Source organism: Periplaneta americana, chromosome 2, assembly GCF_040183065.1.
Source record: "Periplaneta americana isolate PAMFEO1 chromosome 2, P.americana_PAMFEO1_priV1, whole genome shotgun sequence".
NCBI lineage: Eukaryota > Metazoa > Arthropoda > Insecta > Blattodea > Blattidae > Periplaneta > Periplaneta americana.
The window spans coordinates 175,586,254-175,604,127 of NC_091118.1; the positions used below are offsets into that span (position 1 = coordinate 175,586,254).

Here is a 17,874-nt window from a genome sequence, read left to right on the forward strand (position 1 = left end):
TAATGGCATGCTCTAGAGCAAAGTTAAAAAGTAAAGGTGATAGTGCATCTCCTTGCTTTAGCCCACAGTGAATTGGAAACGCATCTGAAGAAACTATATCAGGTAAAACAATTAATTAAAGTGTACCACGTAGAAAAAATTATGTAAAATTAAATAAACCTAAATGTTGGCACTAGAATTTAATTTAATTACTAGTCTAAATATTAAGTAGCACAAAACTCCTTTTCCTAGTAAGCCAATTTTAGAATGTAAGATCAATTTTTAGGGCTTTTTAAGGGAATTTTTGAAAGATTTTTAAGTCATAAATGCATTGATTTTAGGACTTTTTTATGATTTATAGGTCATCAAAATCCTATCCCTACTCGTAAGACATAGATCTATTGTATAAGTATTCGGAAAGCAGTATTACACATCGAAGTAAGTAAGATTTTCTTCTGTATCAAACGCTTCACAAAATGCTATATTGATGAAATGTTACTAAGAGTTGGGAACGGAGCGGGCCTGTACATTTATTTTTGTCTTTATTTTCCTACCCGTAGCTTAATGATAAAAGGGATTTATTGCATACCGGTATCATAAATGTATAAGGTGGGACGCACTTAGGATCTTCTCCGCCAAAATATATCATTTGGGATCTCCTTAAGTGGGGAGCAGCGACGTTGCTATGGTGTCCTCAACCTCCCCAGAGAGGAGGAGGATCTTCATTAGAAGAGCCCCTAAACTTCCGTCTTTAATAATTTAACCCTCTTGCGGACTCTCCCTTTTTACTAACACTACCGAACGCGTTGTACACTTGCTATCTTAACTGCGTTTAATAAACATTTCTAGTGTAATAATCATCAATTACAAGTAGAAATGATATAAATAATTCGGATTAAATGAACTAGAACAGACACATTGAGCTTATACAGAGATATAATTTTATTTTTACTTCAATTTTTATTGTACCTGAGTTTTTGAATGTACTTCACTCCCACCCCCTCTACTAGTAAACTTACAACCGTCCTCCACAGAGAACCAAGACCGCGTATGCAGTACTGAGTTAGTGAGTATAGTATGTTCCAGAAATATGTTCGCGTTTTCCAGTGACGAAAGAGCTTTCAATATTGAATCATATTTTCGCACAGTACTGTCGTCCGTTTGCCTACGTCGCATCCTGGTTTCCCCCACCCGCTTCTGTTCGCCCCTCTGTAAAGTCTAGTAGCTGGCCTGTCTTAGCTCTTTTCTGAAAACATTAATTTTTGTTAGGAATTGGACGTCTACGTAATATTATACAACTGTTTAAAATAACTTAAATAAAAGGCCCTCGTTAAGTAATTAACTGTCACGTGATTCCCCCCCCCCTTTTACGACCCTGCGACAAAACCACTTGAACGGACAGTAGATAGAATTTCTGAGTAATTTTATCTTTTCGGATCGGGCAGAAGTGAAGATTAAATTTACAGTACGTAAGGTACTCTTTTATAGAGTAGGTACAGAATTATTTCAACATGAGTTCCTCGTACGAAGGACGAAACTGGTAATTGGAATTAGGTACAATAGTCTATTGTGCGATAATATGCACAAAATAACTGAAACCTATATCGAAATGAACGGCCACCATTTTCAAAAATGTGTTTAAATATCCATATTATAATTATTTTTCAATTTAACTTCATTCTCTATATAGTACGCTAATGTGCTGTAACAGTACAATATACACTGCATAATTAATACGTTCGAATGGATAGTTCAATTCGTGAGTAAAAACATTAAGTGTTAATACAGTACTGTATTTTGATTAAATAAAAACCTAATGAAAATGATCAAACTCAAAATTACGATATTTCCTAGTTTACGTAAATGGATGTACTGCTTTTCTTCCCTCCTATACCTAGTAAAATGATTTGTATTTTACGGCAGTATCATCGAACTCCAGTCTTGGAAGGGGGAGCAAGCGGTGTTTCCGGTTCTAGATTTTTAATCCAAAGATATAGATAAGTTAATATTAAAAATGTTAGTAAAAATAAAATGATGTCCCTGTATTTAACTGGGTTTTTCGGAATACATTTTATGAAGAGCAACTCCGTAAGAAATTCTCGTATTTTTTTTATCCATTGCAACAAACTCATATATGATACGAATTTTCTTACAGTTTGCCGCAAACTGACGAAGAATAGTTCGAATGATAGCTAATTTGTCGTGAATCCTTCTTGTATGGATCCCTTTGCCATCGACGAGGACATAACACAAATCTTTCGAAGTACATAACTGTCACCTCTAGCTCAATGTCGAAGTCTGGACGACTTATAGTTTAGTGACATCTTGATCCCTACCATTAGTATCATTCTCTCTCGCTTCATATGGTTTCTATTGCGTCCTTTTCTCTAGAATATTGAACTCTATCCACTTTTTTGTGTTGGATGTAGATAATTACTGTATCGTGTACATAGTTTTTCGAAATTACGAGTATTTTCATAAGTACATCGATTTCACTTGTTACTCTTTTCGAAATTTATAATATATATTTTTACTTATTACTTTCCGAAGAATATCTTTTAGAGTGACACTTATTCTCCCTTCGATTAAAACTTCTAGGATAGAAGAAAATAGCTCGATATCTTCATTCGAATCAGTATCATATTCTTGCTCTGATTCAAATTCGTAATCCTTTCTTGTATCATTTTCCTTTGAAGAAGCTGCGAACGTTCATGAACCGATGGCGACTGTTATTTGAAACTTGAATTTAATAATAATATTAGTATTAATAAATAAATCAGTAATAATTAATACATAAACAGCATATATTCGGTTTTCGAAGTTCTTAATAATAATTTCACGTGATCAAACAAAATACATTTTTAGGTTAGGTCTGGTGAATCGTAAACTGTTTAGTCAAACCAATGAATTTCATGTTGCCAGACAAAATACATTTTAATATTAAATCAATTAATCAATAAAAATAATAAATGATAATAATTAACAGTATTGTTTCAGTGCATAGCACTGTGATTTCACCTGATTTGGTGATATCTGGCAACAGTTGGCAACACTGAAAAGATGGCCATGTTAGTTTCTTAGGAAATAAAATAATATTAATGAACTTTACTATATTCTCGGGAAAAACCCGGTATTCAATTTGACAAGAAGCTGAATGAACTTCGGAGCCTTTCTGAAAGTTTGGCAACGAAAAAATCCCGTCATCACCTGGAATCAAATCCCGGACCTTCGAGTCCGTAACCAGTTTGTCTACCAATTGAGCTAACCAGCCGAAAAGTAATAATGAAGGAACATTTATTAAGATAATCTCGTTATTTCCAATTGCAATAGAAAATGTAAAGATGCTAACTTTCTTTCAAGTTGGCGCACTTTATACATAGGCGCGTCCAGTCAAGAATTAATTGTAGACCTACATTTTTTTTAAATCATCGCTCTTTCTTTTATTCTAAAACTAGTAACTTAAATTTGTGTACTTGTTGAGTTATGGAACATAAGATACCTGCTCCCCTACTTTATATCTTCCGGTTGAATTTTCCGATACACCATCAGTCCATGGACAGGGCTAAGCTTCGTAACCACTGTATCATTGAGTTATGACGCCATTGAAGCAAGTAAGAATGTTTTAGATGTTGGAAGCTTGATTAATTTCTCCCTGAGGGCAGGATGTAAAGGTGGGCTATTGTGAGAACGAGGATGAGGCTTTCTGGTTGACAGATAGGTACTTGAAAGACTCAAACGTTAGAGCATAATAGGTGGCTGGACCAGTTTGGACTCCCCATTGAAAGCTGTAGGATACTCACACGCAGTTCCGAGTGGCGAGGTCTTTGTGGCAGATGCGCTGGCTGTGCAGGAACAGCATGGCCAGCACCACCTGGATGGCCATGTCCACGATGTCCTGTGTGAGCAGCGTGTACTGCTCCTCCCCGCGTTGGTGGCAGTTCTGCAGGAACCTGCGGCACCGACGAGCAACCATTCTCACAGAAATTAGAAAGCGATAATATGTATGTATGTATGTATGTATGTATGTATGTATGTATGTATGTATGTATGTATGTATGTATGTATGTATGTATGTATGTATGTATGTGTGTATGTATGTAGGGGAAACTGTTGTACCTTTAGCATAGTGTACCTTCGAACATTTTTTGTTTTTTAATTTTTGCTGCTACCTAGAGGACTCAAACTGAAGTAGACTGTAGAGAAAACCGCTAAGTAGCTCTGATCGTAGTTTCAGTTTGATTTATTGCAAAGTGTGAGTTCTGTGGACAGAAGTTCTTCTTTTAGTACCAAAAGTAAACATTTCGTTCATTGATGTATGTTTTCTAACACAAAAACCAGATTGTATTTGTTACTATCTATCAAGTACAATTTGTCCCCTATCATCTGATGAGTAATAACATACTTTAATTTCCATGACTTATTCGAATCTCTAGTTTTGGTAGCCATATTTGTTTAAAAGTGCACCCTCTTGTACCTTTGAACACAAAACATCTTGTACCATGGAACATGTTCCAAAGTACATGATACTATCGGTTTTTGTTTTTCTTTTATTTTAAGATCATGCCACGAAGTAAGTATGGAGTTAAAAGGCCCCCAATTGATCCAGATGCCTTGAAGAAAGCTGTTGAAGCAGTTATTGCACCTCCAGGAAATAAAATCTCAATCACAGAAGCCTGCTCTGGTTTATGATGGCAAATACATTTTAAATATGATTGTCAGTTTTTACAGCTATATTCCCACCTATATTCCATGTGTTCCATCTTACAAGAGGGTATGTTCCAAGGTACACGAACCTGTTATACCTTTGAACACATTACATATCCCTTCATTTTATTTTTTCCATCCTTAATACATCTGTAAAACAGAAAAATACACACAGGAATTAGTAAAGGAATCTTCAATAATTATTTCAAGCATTTTTTTATTTAAAAATTTCATTTCCAAAAAAAAAAAAAAATGAAACATGAAAAGTGTTTAAAGGTACAACAGTCTCCTCTATGTATGTATGTATGTATGTATGTATGTATGTATGTATGTATGTATGTATGTATGTATGTATGTATGTATGTATGTATGTATGTATGTATGTATGTATCAAGGTCACGCAAGACAAGTTTGTGACATGTTTTTACTTATGAAAGTTTACGAAGCAAGAAAGAAAATGCAACATGCTTCGGGAATCATTTGAAACAGTTAAGAGGGAATTTAAGACTAATTTCAACAAGAAAAAATATATTTGAGAGAGCCTTTCAGTATGTTTTTCGAGAAAAGTACTACGAAATTTTTCAGAATAATGTTTAGGGAGTTACGGAATCCATTTTGAGACAAATAAGAAACGATCAGAAATATACTTTTGGGTATTCCACTCTGTGGAACTACATGATGATCCGATGTTGTACATACGATAGGATATCGGCGATAAGAAATTAATAAATTTGTGTTATGCACTACGCTGTCTTCTGACTACCTATTCTGTTTACCATGACGTAATTACAAACATAGCTTCGGTTGGGTTCGAAAGCAGTCTGCTACAGAATCCTACTGAAACCTGTGTTTAAAAAAGACTTAATGTCGAGTTGCAGTCAACTTGCGGTAAGTGTCTAAGAAGTCCTCAGTCTACCTATCACCAACACTGTCTTTGTCCACCAAAAATTCCACTTGGACCCACCGGGATCCGAACCCGGGGTACCAGGTTAGAAGTCAACTCTAGCCGTTTGCTAACGGTAGGCCTATACAAGGACATAAATGTGTGTAAAATTCTTCTTCTTCAGAATAATGGTGTTCTTGGACTGATTTCGAAACAACTGAAGTATGTTGGAGTTGTGTCAGGTTTTTACTCTCTCCCTGTCCCTTAGGATGAAATCTGTTCCACATATGCAAGCATACTTTTTAAGGTTCCCCTTATTGGCATAAGGATAGACGAGCAGAGGCTGTTTCAAGTTGTCCAGGCTTGCAGCGAGGATAGGCAAGACGTTTTTGTGCGAGAGCCCGTGCAGCATGGTTCCCTCTGCTAACATCAGCGTCACCTGGAGCTTGGAGGCTTGGTCTGCAACAGAGCAACAACGGCACATGTAACAGTCCCTCGAGTGCTACCGGTATTTCAAGCATTCCTCGTTTATGCGACAGGTATAAATCACGTACACTGCTTGAAACTTACATATAAAGGAATATGCATGTCGTAAAGTACAGGGACATCATTTTATTTTTACTAACATTTTTAATATTAACTTGCCTATACCTATGGATCAACGCCGTTTGCTACCCCCTTCCACGACTGGAGTTCGATGATACTGGCGTAATATACAAACATATCACTTTACTAGGTATAGGAGGGAAGAAAAGTAGTTCATCCATTTACGTAAACTAGGAATTATCGCAATTTCGAGTTTGATCATTTTCATTAAGTTTTTGTTTAATCAAGATACAGTACTGTATTAACAATAAGTGTTTTTACTCACGAACTGAGCTATTCATTCGGACGTATTCATTATGCAGTGTATATTATACTGTCTACAGCACATTAGCGTACAATATAGAGAATGAAGTTACATTGAAAAATAATCATAATATGGATATTTAAACACATTTTTGAAAATGGTGGCCGTTCATTTCGATACAGGCTTCAGTTCTAATGTGCATATTATCGCACTATAGACTATTGTACCTAATCCTAATTACCAGTTTCGTCCTTCGTACGAGTAACTCATGTTGAAATAATTCTGTACCTACTCTATAAAAGAGTACCTTAGGTACTGTAAATTCAGTCTTCACTTCTGCCCGATCCGAAAAGATAAAATTACTCAGACATACTATCTACTGTCCGTCCAAGTGGTTATGTCGTAGGGTCGTAGAAAGGGAGGAAATCACGTGACAGTTAATTACTTAAAGAGGTTCTTTTATTTAAGTTATTTTAAACAGTTGTATAATATTACGTAGACTTCCAATTCCTAACAGAAATTAATGTTCTGAGAAAGGAGCTAAGACAGCCCAGCCACTAGCTGGGTGGGGGAAACTGGGATACAACGTAGACAAATGGACGACAGTGAAGCAGTAATTAGGAGAGGGAGAGACCGATTTATTAGCGAAGTGATATCTCCATATTTTTATTACATGTATTCGCGGGGATGTTCTGGCGACTTCGTTAGAATTAGCTCCTCACACAGGTGTTTCGTCACTTGTCAGCATCGGACAGATTTAGGGCCACCTTGAGCGGGGTTTCGTATAGAGACTCGATGAAGCATAAAACCCTAAAGTTAGACTGGACCCGTGGGAAAGATACTGCCAAGCTTGGGTTTTCCAAAGAACGGGTATTCTTGTGAGATATACAAACTAATTTGAGGTTATGGGAAATCCAAAGTCTAAATTTAGAGATGACATATTTCGCGCCCAATAAGAAGAGATCTTGGTCCAGCTTATGAGGTCACTTTGGACCAATAGGGAATAGATTTTAGGCCAGTTAGTGACGTAGTTTTTAACCAATAGAATAGTTAGTTTTAGCGTAGGATAGGTTTTTATAAATAAGGGTGACGGGGAGCTGAGATGACGACTACTATTCCGCTTCGGAGCGGAGATCAGCAAAAACAACTTTACATCGTGTCGGCGGCCCTACATACAGGGCACAAGCACAAGATCACATCGTGTCGGCGGCCCTACATACAGGGCACAATAACTACTTCGTTTGGTGTCGACAGGACTACTATTTCGCTTCGTGTCGTAGTGTACGGGACAGAGTATTGAATTTATAGTATCGGATAGAGCTTATTCAGAGCTGCAACTGAGTCGATACAGAATTGCGACCAACGATTGAAGTATAAATCAGCCGGAAATACATACTCTAGGGTTTACCAAGTGAATACGACAATAAACTTATAGTTTTGGAATTTACACTGCCTTTTATATAAGTAGCCGGCTTGGGATTATTCCCGACATCAACCTACACCACAACCGTACCTCGGCTACCCTGAGTGAATCTCACGCAACATCGAGACGCACCCACCCTCAAATGGCGCCCAACGTGTGGTCACAATAACCACTCACCCTCAAAGGGCGTCCAACGTGGGGCTTCAATAACGACATTCCACCCACAAATCCCTTCATACTTGCCACCGCCTCTCCGAGTTGCCTTCTCTGGTGGTCTCCGTGTTGCCTTCCCTGGTGGTCTCCGTGATGTCGCGATGACTTGGTTCTATTCCCGCCTTCCAGCGTCGTTCCTCGGCTATGCAGGGCTGAACTGCTCCGTCCGGTCCTCCTCGTTGTTTGGTGCTGTGTTCGCACCCGGGGCCGGTCACTGGAACAGCTGTCTTCCTTCGAGCCCCACGTTGGAAAGCGCCATTTGTGGGTGGGTGCGTCTCGATGTTGCGTGAGATTCACTCAGGGTAGCCGAGGTACGGTTGTGGTGTAGGTTGATGTCGGGAATAATCCCAAGCCGGCTACTTATATAAAAGGCAGTGTAAATTCCAAAACTATAAGTTTATTGTCGTATTCACTTGGTAAACCCTAGAGTATGTATTTCCGGCTGATTTATACTTCAATCGTTGGTCGCAATTCTGTATCGACTCAGTTGCAGCTCTGAATAAGCTCTATCCGATACTATAAATTCAATACTCTGTCCCGTACACTACGACACGAAGCGAAATAGTAGTCCTGTCGACACCAAACGAAGTAGTTATTGTGCCCTGTATGTAGGGCCGCCGACACGATGTGATCTTGTGCTTGTGCCCTGTATGTAGGGCCGCCGACACGATGTAAAGTTGTTTTTGCTGATCTCCGCTCCGAAGCGGAATAGTAGTCGTCATCTCAGCTCCCCGTCACCCTTATTTATAAAAACCTATCCTACGCTAAAACTAACTATTCTATTGGTTAAAAACTACGTCACTAACTGGCCTAAAATCTATTCCCTATTGGTCCAAAGTGACCTCATAAGCTGGACCAAGATCTCTTCTTATTGGGCGCGAAATATGTCATCTCTAAATTTAGACTTTGGATTTCCCATAACCTCAAATTAGTTTGTATATCTCACAAGAATACCCGTTCTTTGGAAAACCCAAGCTTGGCAGTATCTTTCCCACGGGTCCAGTCTAACTTTAGGGTTTTATGCTTCATCGAGTCTCTATACGAAACCCCGCTCAAGGTGGCCCTAAATCTGTCCGATGCTGACAAGTGACGAAACACCTGTGTGAGGAGCTAATTCTAACGAAGTCGCCAGAACATCCCCGCGAATACATGTAATAAAAATATGGAGATATCACTTCGCTAATAAATCGGTCTCTCCCTCTCCTAATTACTGCTTCAACAGTACCTGTGCGAAAATGATTCAATATTGAAAGCTCTTTCGTCACTGGAAAACGCGAACATATTTTTGGAACGTACTGTTTACTATGACTGTATGTCTGTATGTAAGTCACTTAGTCCTAAGCCCAGGGATATTCCTCATGGAGTACCAATTTTTATTGTTACGTTTGCGTCATTTATCAGATACGAGGTCATATCACAGTGATTATTACACTTTTACTACGTCATACTACTTTTGACCAATAAAACGGTACGAAAGGACGTCTTTCAACCAATCATGGCTGCTTATCGCACAATTTTACCGCTTCCCTAGCATTTGTTTAATTTTATCGCTTTCCTAGCATTTGTTTCTTTGTTTGCCAACATTCCAAACTTCAAATTCTTTACGGTACTATAAAACATGCTTTGTGATCGTAATTTGTTTCACGCAGAATTAATCGACTGAGAATGGCGGCTCCGTTCAAACATTTTGGTGAAAGTAACATTAATAAAGTAGAATTTTAGTAAGTCAGTATCTATTTTATTTTATTTGAGTAGGCCTACTTTATTTCTTCTAATCTTTATATACTTTCTCCTATTTTTATCACCTTCCTATCATTTGTTTCTTGCCAACATTTCAAACTGCAAATTCTTTACGGTATTATAAACCAGGGGTCGTCAGCACAGAGCACGCTGGGGCTAGAGTCTCTTACCCGCGGAAAACGCAGTGCACTACGGTGCACTCCGTAGCTGCTAACGGGTATGCTCTCTATGTCTCCCTGTTGCACGACAGTGCACACGGGACAGCACCGCGTACCCTTTGCACATTTCAGCGAGTGCTGACGACCACTGCTATAAAACATGCTTTGCGATCGTCATTTGTTTACAGCATAGACAGTCAACTGAAAATGGCGGCTCCGTTGAAACGTTTTGGTGAAGCTAACATTAGTGAAATAGAATTTCAGTAAGTCAATTAATATTTTATTGTATTAGAGTTCTTTATTTCTTCTAATCTTTATATACTTCCTTCTAATCTTGTAATAGTCAATTAAATCCCACTCGAGTTTCGATTTTCTCTAATAAATCAAAACCTCTAGTGAGACTACTGTTGATAAAATGTATTTTTTTTTTTTTTGTAATTTCAATATATCAGTGAAGACAAAAGCCACGACCAGTGCCTGGATCATTGTGGTGATTTCACGGATTCAAGTTACATGCGCAGGAATCAAAATATTACGTCTTCAATACCAGTATCGCCGGCTGTGTACAGATGTTGTATAAAGAATCATACCGTAGCAATACCCCAGACGTCACAGGCTACGCTCGTGTACACCTCCTGACAAAACAGAAAATAATAGTAGCCTACAACGTTCACCCTTATAGTAGGTGGTTTTCTTTCCCAGTAGTATCAGTGCAGTACAAAGAAGCAGTTGTATAAAGTTTCGTTTTGTCTTTGTCATAATGCAAAGAATAAAAACGTAAACATTGAAAAATGAAACATATTGTAAGTAAGTTCGGGGGCGATACTTTCAGTTCACGCGGAGAAAGGATTTTATATAAATTATGCAATTCAGCGGTACAAGCTGAGTGTAAATGGCACTTAGAACGGCACTGCAGTTCTGAAAAACATGAAAGATATGGTCCACACCTGTGGAGTAACGGTCAGCGCGTCTGGCCGCTAAACCAGGTGGCCCGGGTTCGAATCCCGGTCGGGACAAGTTACCTGGTTGAGGTTTTTCCGGGGTTTTCTCTCAACCCAATACGAGCAAATGCTGGGTAACTTTCGGTGCTGGACCCCGGACTCATTTCACCGGCATTATCACCTTCATATCATTTAGATGCTAAATAACCTAGATGTTGATACAGCGTCGTAAGAAACCCAATAAAAAAATGAAAGATATGCTCGCAATGAAGATATTCCTCGTATTTACGAAGATGCACGAATGTGAGTTTCTGCAGGGATATGTTTGATATGATGGTGCGTGCAAATATTCCTTTTAATAGTTTAGAGAATGTACATTTTCGGGAATTTTAGCTCCAGTAGCATATCCCTTATTGTCGTCTCTCTTCTGTTAACAACGCCATATAATCAGTAAATCTGATGCACTTTATTCTTCTTCCTCCTACAATCATCTCTCCCATGTTCTGAAAACAGTTCTTCACTAAATACTCCAAGTATATGTTGAACAGGATAGGTGATGAAGGACATCCTTGTGTAATCCTCACCCTATTTCACTTCCCTCTGACATGTCTTCTCCTATCCTAACTTCGACTCGTTTCATATGAAGATTACTGAAGAGCCAACTTTTATTTATCCAAATTCCATTACTCCAATTTCTGATAGACGTTAAAAGCAATCCTGCCACCGGCGTGGCTCAGTCGGTTAAGGCACTTGCCTGCCGGTCTGAAGTTGCGTTCGGGCGCGGGTTCGATCCCCGCTTGGGCTGACTACCTGCTTGGGTTTTTTTCCGAGGTTTTCCCCAACCGTAAGGTGAATGTCAGGTAATCTATGGCGAATCCTCGGCCTCATCTCGCCAAATACCATCTCGCTGTCACCAATCTCATCGACGCTAAATAACCTAGTAGTTGATACAACTTAAAATAAAATAATAAAAGCAATCCTGAAGATTCACTCAAATTACCTGTCATTTTTATGTTTATACATCTGTTCTTAAGATATGTGTGTACAATTTGAGAGGAGGTTTCGACATGAGCTCATCAACTGTTCCTCTGTCAGAAGAGTTATGATATATCTTTCAGCTGATTATATTGACTCAGATTTCCGTATGCATCGTTCGCATTCCAGAGCTTAAATATCGAGGCTGGTATGTGTTGCTTAATGTAGGCTTTTCCATGCTGTAAACATTTGTTTTTTTATTGTGGAATTTGTAGTGCCGTGAAGTTTGGTGAGTGACGCTAATACAGAGAGGTGTTGACCGAGCAATCATATTGCGAGTGGATTTATGGTGCAGAGAAATGTTGACCTTACAATAACGCTATCTGGAACCGAGGCAGTAAAACGTGGGCTTTATGTTCATTGCTAGACGTAAAGAATATTTCCAGTTTGCTGACTCTGTAGGGCACTGGCTGCGATATGAAAAGGTGTCACTTCGAAACCTATGATTCCGTAGGGAATTTTTTTTTGTTTTAATCGTGCTTTTACTATTCAAACTTCAGCTAGTCAGGTAGACAGGAAAATAGGCAGGCATGCGGCATAACCGAAGTCACTTTTACGATATCAGTGATGTTCAAAACGTGCAATTCCGTTAAGAATCTGGATATAGATTTGTCATAGCACTACAATAGAGAGATAGGCATGCAATATCTGTGCTCTAAATTATCAACATAACTCTTTGGTGCATAATTATTATATTATATTATATTATTAAGGAACAGATTTCTAGGTGCTAAAGAGAGAGATTCAGGACTTTATGAAGTGCAATTTAGAACTTTTAAGAGTTTATATAAAATTAACAATTGATAATTAAAATTTTTGTAAATATTCCATTTTAGGAGGAATTTATATAATAAGAACTGGTGCTGCTAAACTAAAGGCTCAAATTCTATCTGTGATAGATACTGACGGCTGATTGATCAGTTTCATTTCGCATAATGGGATGAATTGACGCGAAAATGAATTTGAATAACCTACCACCCCTTTTATTCTAGGATGAACTTTTCCAAAAGAACTTCCGTTCCAGGAAATTAGCTAAAATCTTCTTGTCCCTCCCTCTGAGACCAATACGGAACACATTTGTCAAGCCATGTTTATCTGTAAGACATATATATATATATATTTATATATACACATATATACACATATATATGTATTTTTTAAACTTTAAATAGCATCTCTGTAGTTTTTTTTGGGCATTTTGGATTTTCTGTACCAGTATTTTTATTTTAAATATACGAAAAATACAAAAAAAGGCGCTTTTCAGCCACAAACATAGCATTTAGGCATTTATAGGAGTTTATGGTTCATTTAGGCGTTTTAGGTCCTATAAAATTTTGATAGGAATACCCTGCGCACCTGAACTGTAGAGATATCTGAATAACATAGGTATACGTCTAGGATATAGAAGAAAAAATAGGTATGGAACTAAAAATCTATTCCATATAGCCTGTATAATATAAGAATATAATATAATATAATATAATATAATATAATATAATATAATATAATATAATATAATATAATATAATATAATATAATATAATATAATATAATATAATATAATATAATATATTTGGCTATATTATATTATTCATTCAATCATTCATTGTGTTCTGCCAAAGAGCAGGTCTTTCACTGCGAACCCATTATTCTCCAGTCTTTCCTATTTTCTGCCTTCCTCTTGGTGCCGCATATGATCCATATGTGGTAATATCGTCTATCATCTGATATCTTCTTCTGACCCGAACTCTTCTCCCATTCACCATTCCTTTCAATGCATCCTTCAGTAGTTAGCTTCTTCTCAGCCAGTGACCCAACCAATTAATTTTTCTCTTCCTGATCAGTTTGAAAATCATTCTTTTTTCACCCACTCTTTCCAACACAGCTTTGTTTCTTATTCTGTCTGTCTATTTTATATGTTCCATTCTTCTGCATATCCACATTTCAAATGCTTCTATTCGCTTCTCTTCACTTCGTTGTAATGTTCATATACAGGGTAATTCATGAGAATTTACCGCTACATACGCACCTTATTTCCGAAGACATTCTGAGCAAAAAATGTCATATGTCATATAAGCATGTGTCCTAATCTCAATATTTTAATGCTAGGAACTTGACATTTTTTACGCATGTTCTGTATCCTCTGGTCAACGAAACAAAATATAATTTTTTGTTAAACTAAATATTTTCGATATTAAAAAATAAAACACAATATTTAGTAGATACTAAAATTTAAATTTCGAAGTTGCAATAATTTTTAAAAAAATTTTTCCCTTTTTTACCTTGTACGGAGGAGGGACCCGAAAGTTTACACTGCAGCCTGAGGCTTATTGTGCTTGGCACTCCTATTCTGTGAAGGATTGGGTAGCCGAACGGCCGCGCTCTTGTACAAGTACAGCACGCCGCACAGGGAAGTGAACTCGGGCTGTGGTATTGATGCATTAATGATGGCGAAATGAGTCCGAGGTCCAACACCGGAAGTTAGCAATTCTGCTTCAGTTGGTTGAGGAAAAACCACGGAAAAACCCCAACCAGATAATATGTCCCAACCAGGATTTGAAAATGGGCCGCTCGATCACGGTCAGACGTGCTAACCACTACTCCACAGCGGTGGACTTCTCCCCATTAGATGTAATTTAAAATCCTGGAAACTTAGTTCTTTTCTGATAATATCAGAGATGCTGTAAACAAAGTCATTCATGAAACGTAAATAATGTAAGAGGAGTTAGGCCTATATATATATATATATATATATATATATATATATATATATACACGGTATATTTTAAATTTGAGTAACTAAAACACAATCATTTGATCATAATGAAACTTGTATTCGAGAATACTTATAATAATAATAATAATAATAATAATAATAATAATAATAATAATAATAATAATAATAATAATAATAATAATAATCCGTGGCGCTACAGCCCGTGAAGGACCTAGACCGACCAGCCGGCTGCTGGCCTCACGCCCACATGCCGAAGCAGAGGTGGACGATCATCCAACTAGAATGGAGGTATCGTGTGGTTAGCACGATAATGCCCCCAGCCGTTATAGCTGGCATTCGCAACCGGATTTCGCTACCTATCGTAGCTTCCCAAGTACATTACGATGCTGGGTGGGCACCGGTCCCATACACTGGCCGAAATTTCATGAGAAAATTTCTTTCCCCATGAGGACTCGAACCAGCGCGCATTCCGTAACGCGAGTCCTAGGCAGGATGCCTTAGACCGCGACGCCACGGCGCGGGACTAGAATGAAGTGTACAACATAATAATTATGAAGTCTCTGCATTAGAAATTGTAGAAAATAGAAATTTTACCCTTCACCTTCTTAACTCTTAAGCAGTCATGCTTAACTTTGTAACATTAAAAGTCGCGCGAGGTGTTGCTGACATCCCAAATATAATGGATTCTTATGGGCTATTTTTAATGAACAATTAAAACGTCGCTCTTTTTTATTTATGCACGACCATGCCGAAATGTAGTAATTATACAGCTGGTAGCAGTCCTTTAATGCATGTCATTAAAGTACACCTACTCATTAAAGTACAGGTGTTTTCAGCCAATGACAACTCAGCTTACAGATGTTCAACCAATAACAAGTCAGCTTTGTACCGTTATAAAACCGCAAGTATCGATTATTCTCGGATATGCAATCGAAAGAGAACTAGCGAAAAGTCACGGAGGCTGGAAATCCAATACTGTCGCAGAAGGTTATTTCTGTTACTATAATAATTGGCGTTAATTGTAAATAATATTCAAATAAATTCAATTTGTCATCTCGTTTTTCAATGACGAATTCAATAATCAAGGTTATACCAAGTTTAACGGGATTACACAAGGTCAATGGCATTATTGTTCCTCGGAAGAAATCAATACTTTCGCGTCTGCGCACATCTCACAATTCACGACCTAGAACAAGGTCACTTCCGATTTTGTCAGATACAAATAAAATGTATGTTAGAAATATGGTCGAGCATAAAAAGCCGTATGAAACTCGCCTATAATGGTAATTAAGAAGCTCGTATGAAAATTATGAAACTCGCTTGCGCTCGTTTCATAAACATCCATACTCGCTTCTTAATTACTATCATTATAGGCTTGTTGCATAATGTACTATTATACAACAGTATTAAATACTTTAATACCTATCACAATGTTATAATTAATGTGCAGTAATGATAATATGGCAATATTGAATATTCGAACGTCTATTCACTTCTAGTTACAATTTACTTTTTATCTTCCTTTCCAGACCACTTTCTTGATTTTTCTATGCGCACAATCACTACTCATCCTGGATTGTTATTATTTATTACCAGGGAACGGATTTATATGGACTAAAAATATATGAAATATGTAAATATATATGTAGTTATTTTTACCAAAATATGGAATTAAATATGGATTTTTACCAAAATATGGAATTAAATATGGACTTAAAATTATAAAAAAAATGACTATGTACGTTAAATATTGGTACATTTTAATCAAACTAAACAAAAAATATAATGGACGTACCTTATCTTCCAATGTAGTTTCAACAAAACACAATTTTTATTGTCTGTTACCATAACAATAGGTTACAAACATTTCTTTCAAGTGCTGAAAAGTGAATCTTCTTCTATTGTCTCTGAGGATAGATTTATACTGACTAAAAGAGCGTTCGACGTCACAAGAAGTAACTGGTACATAATTCAATTTCACAATGTCTGCTGGGGATAAGTCCAAGTTAATCTTCACTGTTGATTCACCACTCATCACAGCAACAACCTTTTGTAGTTCTTCATATCCAGGGTTTTTTGAAAGTACAGTGTCCACCTTAGCTCTTACTGCATCTGCAACTTTACCTCTACCACGATTCAGTTGTTCCACAGTACTATTTATAATTTCAAAACTTTCAGATAGTGAAAGGTGCCTATTTTGGAGACTTTTGAGCGTTTTTATGATGCATGAAAATGTATGCTGAATGTGAGCTAAGTCATTCTTCACACTTATGTCACAGGTAACTGTTTTCGCAGTATCAATTGAGACTGCATCTTCAGAGTCCAATGCAAGGAGAACATTGTTAATAGAGTCTATATGTTCGGCATAATATTCAACTGCTTCTAGCCATGTACCCCGTCTAGTTAAAATTGGCTTTGGTGGCAATGGAATTTCAGGGTACATTTCTTTCAACACGTTAACTCTACTGGGAGCTTTGAGAAATACTTTTTTCACTGATGAAATCAACAAATCTACTTTAGGGAAATTGTCTCTGACCACTTCTGCCACACGATGAAATGCATGCGCCACACAAGTAAAATGAGTCAATTTAGGATATACAACAGATAATGCTTGTCCAGCTTTGACCATATAAGGGGCAGCATCGCTAATAAAGAATAACACATTATCGTACATAATACCCTTTGGCCACAGGATACCCATAGCTTCGTTGAACAGTTTAACTATAGTTTTGTTATTGCACTTTTCTAGAACATCACAATGTAAAAGAATTCGTTCAGAATATTGTTCACTTAACAAACCGATAACTACATTACCAACAAGTCTACCTTCTTTGTCGGGAGTCTCATCAATGGAAACCCAAATTGAACTATCTTTAATTTCATCTCTTATCTTCTGTATTGTCTCATCGTAGATGGATGGAGCATACGTCTTCCTAAGTGTTGACTCATCCGGGATTGTATGTTGAGTATATTTTTCAAGGAATTCCCTGAAGACCTTATTCTTTAGTTTGTAGAGAGGAATATCAGCAGAGATGAGAGAACGGCACAGGTCGATGTTAAACTCAGATCTTACATTCGATGTTGTTGGTTGTGTTAAAAACAATTGTCTCTGCTTGGAATTTAGTTGTTTGTTGGCCTGATGTTTATTAGTTGTAATGTGTTGTTGCACCAGGAACTTTTGTGTAGATGATACTGCACACTGACACAAATT

The 17,874-nt window shown here is 37.4% G+C and overlaps 1 protein-coding gene across 1 annotated transcript in view; it reads right to left on the reverse strand.

Annotated features, from left to right (window-relative positions):
* Positions 1-17,874, reverse strand: part of LOC138695211 (tyrosine-protein kinase RYK-like) — a 57,687-nt gene that overhangs the window by 17,955 nt on the left and 21,858 nt on the right. The window contains exons 3-4 of the mRNA XM_069819670.1: positions 5,866-6,025; positions 3,780-3,929 (exon numbers count right to left, since the gene is read on the reverse strand). Coding sequence (XP_069675771.1) covers positions 3,780-3,929; positions 5,866-6,025 — 310 coding nt within the window. The remainder of the gene's footprint in view (positions 1-3,779; positions 3,930-5,865; positions 6,026-17,874) is intronic.